The sequence below is a fragment of the Mus caroli genome, unplaced genomic scaffold (assembly GCF_978045245.1).
Source record: "Mus caroli unplaced genomic scaffold, Mus_caroli_1 scaffold_4, whole genome shotgun sequence".
Lineage (NCBI taxonomy): Eukaryota > Metazoa > Chordata > Mammalia > Rodentia > Muridae > Mus > Mus caroli.
In genome coordinates this window covers 99631859-99640158 of record NW_028227259.1, presented here as the reverse complement: position 1 = coordinate 99640158, position 8300 = coordinate 99631859, and the positions used below count along the sequence as shown (strand labels likewise).

Genomic DNA, 8300 nt, shown 5'->3' with positions numbered 1-8300 from the left:
TATTATTGGGACCCTGAAAATTATAGGAACGCATTGTCATCATCATGCTTAATGGGTCAGTATTGATCCAAGACATAAGAGTTTGTGTGTGTGTGTGTGTTTACTGTCTCCATGATTGTTGTTTGGTGCATTTTTGTTTTATTGGTTCTTTTGTTGTTGTTTTTTTCTTTTTTCCTTTTCCTTTTTTGTTGATTATTTAATTACATTTGAACTGTTGTTCTCTTTTCCAGTCTTCCCTTTGCAAGCCCCCCTACCATCCTCTATCCACGTTTAGTCTAAGACAATACTCCCTTACACACATACCGGGTCCCCAATAACCCCTCTAGCATGCCTATTCCCAGGGGCAAAAAGCCTCCACAGGACCAAGTATCTCCCCTCCCCTGGATACCAGCTAATTTACTCATCAGCTACATATTTATCCAGAGCCATGGATGCACACATGTACAAACTTTGGGTGGTGTTTTCATCCATCAGATTCATAGGGGTCAAGTTAGTCGATATTCTAGTTCTTCCTATGGGGTTTCGATCTCTTTCACCTCTTCTGTTCTTTCCTAAGCCTTCCATTGGGTTCCCCTGGCTCAGTCCAATTGTTGTCTATAAGTGTCTGCAATTGCCTTACATGCTGGCACAGCCTCTCAGAGAACAGCCATACCAGGCTCCTATCTGTAAGCACATCCTGGCACCAACTACATTGTTGGGGATTGGTATCTGCAGATAGGATGGATCTCAGGATAGGCAGTCTCTGGATGTTCTTTCCTTCAATCTCTGCTTCATTTTTTGGCCAAGTTTTTCATTAGATGGGGAAGATTCTAGGTTAAAATTTTTGAGATGGGTGACTGGGCCCTTCCCTCATGTGGTGACCATGCCTTTCCACTGGGGCTGGTCTCTTAAGGTTCTATCTCCCTTGTGCTGCACATTTTGGCTTGGGCCATCCACATTAAGTCCTGTGAGTCTTGTCAATTCAATATTTCTTTCATTCTTTCTTTGTTTTTAAGAGTGTGTCACAAACAAAATTTTTGATCCAAAAATTAGATACCCATTTGTTGATAGAGAGTCTGCCATGATGCCAGTGTTGGGGAGTGTCTTTCCATCACTTCTTAGGATGAAGAGGTCAATTGATGTCTCTACCATTGCATGAGCAGTCACTCAGAAGCTTAGTGGTTGATGTGATGGTGAGGAAGTTTTATAAACATTGTCTTAAACGTATATTCATTTCTAACCCTTCCCCAGGATCCTTCTGATTGGAGACCTTTAGAAGATGAGTGTTCATACCCCACCCACACTCCAGAAGCTGGCAATTCAGACTCTGGTGAGAGAGGAGGCTTTAGGCTTGTCTGATCTGGACGAGCTGGCCTATGGACTCTACCCAGCAATATTCAAGGAGGCCTTTGATGGCAGACATATCAAGCTCATAAAGGCATTGGTGATAGCCTGGCCTTTCCGCTGTCTCCCTGTGGGGGCATTGATGAAAAATCCTGACCTGGAAACACTGCAGGCTGTGTTAGATGGAGTAGACATTCGACAAACCATAGGGTTACACCCCAGGTAAGCAATTTCAAAGTACTATAGAAGGGAGCACAAGGAATACACATTAGACATTGTCAGGGAGATTAGCATTGTCATAAATGGATCAGATGCATCTGATGGCATCATCAGGCAGGAATACAGGGTGCTTGATAGCTACTGTTTACTTGTACTGAGCACAGTTGGATATGGATTAAACTTGAATATGGGACTAGAGTAAATGTGGCCTCACAGTAGAATGAGCCTATCCCTGACATCCCCACAAGAACTAATAATATAAGTAAGGAGAAATAAAGTGTACCTTACTGAAAGAAAAGTATTCATGTGTACAGAAGCAAAATAAAGCTTCCGTAGCATGTCCGAGTCCAAATTGGATATCAGGTCCTGAAAAAAACATACACACATTAACAGGGAAGAGAGTTTAGTTTAGTTATAGGTAGTAAAAGCTTATTCAGGGTCTGCCAACATTCTTATGTTTCACCTGCAGGAGGAAAAAACTACAGTTTCTCGACCTGCGAAATGTGCACCATAACTTCTGGAACATATGGACTGATTCAGAGGACAGTGACTGTTCAGCAGAGATCTTGGAAGAAAAGCAAGCCGTGCAGGTCCGTCCCAGATATGCACTGAGGCAGCATCTTAAGGTCACAGTTGACCTGTGCATCAGGTCCTGCCTTGATGAAGCACAAGCATGGTTCTTGAAGTGGGCCCAGGAGAGAAAGGGCTCCTTATATTTCTGCTGTACAAAGGTGAAGATCTGGACTCTGCCAGTAAAAACTCTCAGACAGATCTTCCATGTTTTTGATCCAGAGCACATCATGGAGTTAGAACTAAATACTGAATGGACTCTGTTAGAGTTGGCACATTTTGCCCCCTATTTAGGGCAGATGAGAAATCTTTGCAAAGTCTTCCTGGCACCCCTCCACAAAATCGACTTCCATTTAGCCAATAGAACAAGAGTCACTGAAGTCAAGTGTATCAACAAGTTTACTTCTCAGTTCTCCAAATTCAACTGTCTGCAGCATCTTTTCATGTTCTGCGTCCATTTTCTCAGAGACCAGATGAATCAGGTCCTACGGTAAGCCATAATGGAGAGCTGGTTCAGCTATCCGAGCAAATCTGTCTCTCTTTTCTTAAGGGTTATGGGGACATGATGCCAGTAAGTCACTAAAAACAAATATTTAGAGACTCCAAAGACTGGAAGTTTTGTCCTGTTTTCATGTATACTCAGTTATACATGGGAAATTTTACAAGGTAATTCAGTGTCACAAATGAGCACTCATGAAGTAGGAAAGTAATTTGGGGTAAAGGGTAGGTCAGATCTAGTAAGGTTCAGTTGTAATTCTTCCTATAATCATGGCCACCCAATCAAATGGAAACTGAGAAGGAATGGAAATGTGTAGTGAGGAGTAGGGGAATCACAAGTACAGGGTGAAAAGAAGCTATATGCTTAGATCTGTTAGAACAGCCTTCTGTCATCAACCAGTTCGGATGGGTTAAATGTTTTGAGGCCAAATACTGCTGAATACATGGGACAGGAGGTAGAGCTTGGGCTGTAAATGAGAGCAAGCATGACTGCAGAGGGAATGATATAATACAGATTCAGTGGACCCATAGCAAGTATTGAGATACTGTCAGAGTTCTATTGGGATGAAATTTCTTCTGTGTGCTTTCTGGGATTAGGGGATGAACTAGTTTTAGGTTTAGAGTGAGGCCAGGAGATAAATTGTGAGGTTGACATGACTGAGCGGTTTCCAACATGAAGCATCATAGATGATGTCCTTAATCACTTAGTCAAACTGATCTTGGGGCACCTGATTCCTTCTACCACTCTCTATATCCCTGCCAAACCTCTACAAGGCCATTTACCAGAACTAACCATCTGTCTCCTTTACCTCTAGGTGCTTGATGACACCCTTGAAGACACTCTCCATTACTTACTCTCTGATTTCACAGAGAGATTTGGATTCCTTCTCCTGCTGTCAGAGCCTCTTTCAGCTAAAACATCTGGAATTGAGAGGTGTGGTCTTACTGGATTTGGATCTTATGCCTCTGAGAGGTCTCCTCATGAAAGTGGCAGGCACTCTTGAGACTCTGGATTTGCAGGGGTGTAGGATAAAGGACTCCCAGCTAAGTGTCCTCCTACCTGCACTCAAACAATGCTCTCAGATCTCCAATATCAACTTCTACAACAATGATTTCTCCATGCCTATCCTGAAGGACCTTTTGCAGAACACAGACAACTGGATTAAGATGAATGTTGAACAATATCCTGTCCCTCTGGAGTGCTATGATGACTTTTCTCAAGTCTCTGTAGAAAGATTTGTCCAAATTTGTCAGGATCTCATGGATACTTTGAAGGAAATAAGGCAGCCCAAGAACAGCTCCTTTGCTACAGATATCTGCCACACATGTGGGAAGTGCTGGGTCTTTGCCCAGGAGGCCAGACTTTGTCATTGCTGGGAGTAAAATGGGAAAGTTCTGTATTTGAATAAACACTAGGCTTGGGACACATGTCCTACCTGGGGAACTCAGAACCTGTGGCTTCTGACACTGCTCAAATGGTTGGAAACAAAAGGCTGTTCAGTGACTGGTATCTTGGCAACTGAGATTGACATGGGGAACATTTGGATGAACTGTGGGAACAGGGTCCTAGTGGAGTCAGAAACACAGCTTGGCATTGTTACATGGCTTCTCCCCGGACAGACTAACTAGATGTTTAGTTGTATACTTAAAAACCTGGATGTTCTCTCAGTGTGGTCTTTGACTTTTACCAACCTATCTACCAGGTTCAGCATCAGGAAGGTTCAATGGGTGGCGAAATGGAAAGACAATGGTATTTCATGAGTGAAGCAAAATTCTTGGTGAAATTAACATGTTACATTAAAATGAAAGTTTTCTTGACACTTCTTTCCCTTGTCCTTTGACTGGGCTACGTGTACAACACACCTGTGTGGCTGAACAATTAGGTGCACAAAACATTTAAACTAATGGGAGCAACATAGACACACCTACTATGAAGGAAGTTTAAAAGGATCACAGACAATTAAAATCTTGTACATTCAGACGACAAGGCACCTTGGACCTATCAGAAATGCCTAAAGAGGAGAAGACAACAGAGGGCAAAGTAAACAGGATTTCCAGTCTGGCTTTGTAATCTTGACCTTTTTGTCATGATTTAATGAGATGACTGCTGGAAGCTCTATATCCATCTGTTATATTACGTGCCCCTAAAGCCTTATTCCAGTGGACTCAAAAACTCTATGAAGTACCCTATTTATTTAAAGCTATGCAATAAAATGCAGGTTCCTCTTCTACATAAACCATTTACTGTACAAAAAAAAAAAGTATTTTCCGTCTTCAGTTGTAATAAGAACAGAAAAAAAAAATCTCACTCAGCTTAGTCAATATATCCCCTTTCTGTATAGTAAACTATCAATAAAATAATTTGTTACTCTGTATTTATTGAACACTTAGAATATGATTTCTTTTTTTAAATATCATTGTTTTAATCTGAATTGAATAAAGCATCTAAATCAAACGACTCTGCAACGATCACCCTCTGGAAAGTAGTGAAAATGTACAAATTGAAGCCAGGCATGTCACAATTCACAATCTTGGGAAGGTAGATAAAGTTATCAACTATGGTGGGAAATACATGATCTTCTAGGCTGGTGTAAAGTACAGAGAAAGACAAAAATAAAGAACATAGCTCTCTCAGGCCCGTTCTTTCTGTCTTCCCTCACAAACTTTCTCCCTGTCTCAATGTCCTGTTCCCTGACCTTGTTCCTTAGGACAAGTAAACTCAAATGAGATTTTCCCACAATTAACATGCTTTCATATTCTTTTTTTATTGGGCATTTTTTATTTTTTTAAATATTTTTATTACATATATTCCTCAATTACATTTTCAATGCTATCCCAAAATTCCCCCATACCCTCCTCCCCCCCCCCACTTCCCTACCCACCCATTCCCATTTTTTGTGGCCCTGGTGTTCCCCTGTACTGGGGCATATAAAGTTTGCGTATCCAATGGGCCTCACTTTCCAGTGATGGCTGACTAGGCCATCTTTTGATACATATGCAGCTAGAGTCAAGAGCTCCGGGGTACTGGTTAGTTCATAATGTTGTTCCACTTATAGGGTTGCAGATCCCTTTACCTCTTTGGGTACTATCTCTAACTCCTCCATTGGGAGCTCTGTGATCCAACCACTACCTGACTGTGAGCATCCACTTCTGTGTTTACTAGGCCCTGGCATAGTCTCACAAGAGATAGGTATATCTGGGTCCTTTCAGCAAAATCAATGCTAGTGTATGCAATGATGTCAGCGTTTGGAAGCTGATTATGGGGTAGATTCCTGGATATGGCAGTCTCTAGATGGTCCATCCTTTCGTCACAGCTCCAAAATTTGTCTCTGTAACTACTTCCATGGGTGTTTTGTTCCCAATTCTAAGGAGGGGCATAGTGTCCACACTTCAGTCTTCATTCTTCTTGAGTTTCATGTGTTTAGCAAATTGTATCTTATATCTTGGGTATCCTAAGTTTTGGGCTAATATTCACTTATCAGTGAGTACATATTATGTGAGTTCCTTTGTGATTCTGTTACCTCACTCAGGATGATGCCCTCCAGGTCCATCCATTTGGTTAGGAATTTCATAAATTCATTCTTTTTAATAGCTGAGTAGTACTCCATTGTGTAAATGTACCACATTTTCTGTATCCATTCCTCTGTTGAGGGGCATCTGGGTTCTTTCCAGCTTCTGGCTATTATAAGTAAGGCTGCTATGAACATAGTGGAGCATGTGTCCTTCTTACCAGTTGGGACATCTTCTGGATATATTAATTCTTTGAATAGTTCTTCTTGTTTCCACTTGGTTGATTTCAACCCTGAGTTTGATTATTTCCTCCCATCTACTCTTGGGTGAATTTTCTTCTTTTTTTTTCTGGAGTTTTTAGATGTGTTGTCAAGCTGCTAGTGTGTGCTCTCTCCAGTTTCTTTTGGAGGCACTCAGAGCTATAAGTTTCCCTCTTAGAAATGTTTTCATTGTGTCCCATAGGTTTCTGTATGTTGTGTCTTCATTTTCATTAAACTGTAAGAAGACATTAATTTCTTCTTTATTCCATCCTTGACCAAGGTATCACTGAGAAGAGTGTTATTCAGTTTCCATTTGAATGTTGGCTTTTCATTATTTATGTTGTCAGTCCATGGTGGTCTGATAGGATGCATGGGACAATTTCAATATTTGTGTATCTGTTGAGTCTTGTTTTGTGACCAATTATATGGTCAATTTTGGAGAAGGTCCCATGAGGTGCTGAGAAGAAGGTATATCTTTTTGTTTTAGGATAAAATGTTCTGTAGATATGTGTTAAGTTCATTTGTTTCATAACTTCTGTTAATTTCCCTGTGTCCCTGTTTAGTTTCTGTTTCCATGATCTGTCCATTGATGAAAGTGGTGTGTTGAAATCTCCCACTATTATTGTATGAGGTGCAATGTGTGCTTTGAGCTTTACTAAAGTGTCTTTAATGAATGTGGCTGCACTTGCATTTGTGGCATAGTATTCAGAATTGAGAGTTCCTCTTGGAGGTTTTTACCTTTGATGAGTATGAAGTGTCCCTCCTTGTCTTTTTTGATAACTTTGGGTTGGAAGTCGATTTTATTCGATATCAGAATGGCTACTCCAGCTTGTTTCTCCAGACCATTTGCTTGGAAAATTGTTTTCCAGCCTTTCACTCTGAAGTAGTGTCTGTTTTTTCCCCTGAGATGGGTTTCCTGTAAGCAGCAGAATGTTGGGTCCTGTTTGTGTAGCCAGTCGGTTAGTCTATGTCTTTTTTTGGGGAATTGAGTCCATTGATATTAAGAGATATTAGGGAAATTATTGTTGCTTCTTTTTATTTTTGTTGTTAGAGTTGGCATTCTGTTCTTGTGGCAGTCTTCTTTTTGGTTATTTGAGGGATTACTTTCTAGCTTTTTCTAGGGCGTGATTTCCATTTTTTTTCTGTTATTATCCTTCGAAGGGCTGGATTCGTGGAAAGATTATGTGTGAATTTGGTTTTGTCATGGAATACTTTGGTTTCTCCATCTATGGTAATTGAGAGTTTAGCCGGGTATAGAAACCTGGGCTGGCATTTGTGTTCTCTTAGTGTCTGTATGACATCTGTCCAGGATCTTCTGGCTTTCATAGTCTCTGGTGAAAAGTCTGGTGTAATTCTGATAGGCCTGCCTTTATATGCTACTTGACCTTTCTCCCTTACTGCTTTTAATATTCTATATTTGTTTAGTGCATTTGTTGTTCTGAATATTATGTGTCGGGAGGAATTTCTTTTCTGGTCCAGTCTATTTGGAGTTCTGTAGGCTTCTTGTATGACCATGGGCATCTCTTTCTTTAGGTTTGGGAAGTTTTCTTCTATTATTTTGTTGAAGATATTTGCTGGCCCTTTAAGTTGAAAATCTTCATTCTCATCTACTCCTATTATCCGTAGGTTTGGTCTTCACATTGTGTCCTGTATTTCCTGGATGTTTTGAGTTAGGATCCTTTTGCATTTTGTATTTTCTTTGATTGTTGTGCTGATGTTCTCTATGGAACCTTCTGCACCTGAGATTCTCTCTTCCATCTCTTGTATTCTGTTGCTGATGCTCGCATCTATGGTTCCAGATTTCCTTCCTAGGTTTTCTATCTCCAGTGTTGCCTAACTTTGGGTTTTCTTTATTGTGTCTACTTCCCTTTTTAGGTCTAGTATGGTCTTGTTCATTTCCATCACCTGTTTGGATGTGTT

At 40.6% G+C, this 8300-nt stretch overlaps 1 protein-coding gene across 2 annotated transcripts; it reads left to right on the top strand.

Moving 5' to 3' along the window:
• Positions 1–1237: 1237 nt before the first annotated feature.
• Positions 1238–3993, top strand: LOC147005286 (PRAME family member 8-like). Of its 2 annotated transcripts, none has more exons than XM_085836292.1 (3): positions 1238–1545; positions 2012–2602; positions 3426–3993. In XM_085836292.1, the coding sequence occupies exons 1-3, from the start codon at positions 1259–1261 to the stop codon at positions 3991–3993; spliced, it is 1446 nt and encodes a 481-aa protein (XP_085692418.1). In that variant the 5' UTR covers positions 1238–1258. The 2 variants fall into 2 exon arrangements, with proteins under 2 accessions (XP_085692418.1, XP_085692419.1); XM_085836293.1 differs by having other exon boundaries at positions 1259–1545; positions 2012–2132; positions 3426–3614.
• The last annotated feature ends 4307 nt before the right edge of the window (positions 3994–8300 follow it).

What these genes read in the sequence shown, in the direction of transcription:
- LOC147005286 (XM_085836292.1), top strand. Translation starts at nt 1,259, where the DNA reads ATGAGTGTTCATACCCCACCCACACTCCAGAAGCTGGCAATTCAGACT. An exon ending in ACCATAGGGTTACACCCCAG is followed by an intron (nt 1,546 to 2,011) that starts GTAAGCAATTTC and finishes TTTCACCTGCAG; the next exon opens with GAGGAAAAAACTACAGTTTC. An exon ending in CAGATGAATCAGGTCCTACG is followed by an intron (nt 2,603 to 3,425) that starts GTAAGCCATAAT and finishes CTTTACCTCTAG; the next exon opens with GTGCTTGATGACACCCTTGA.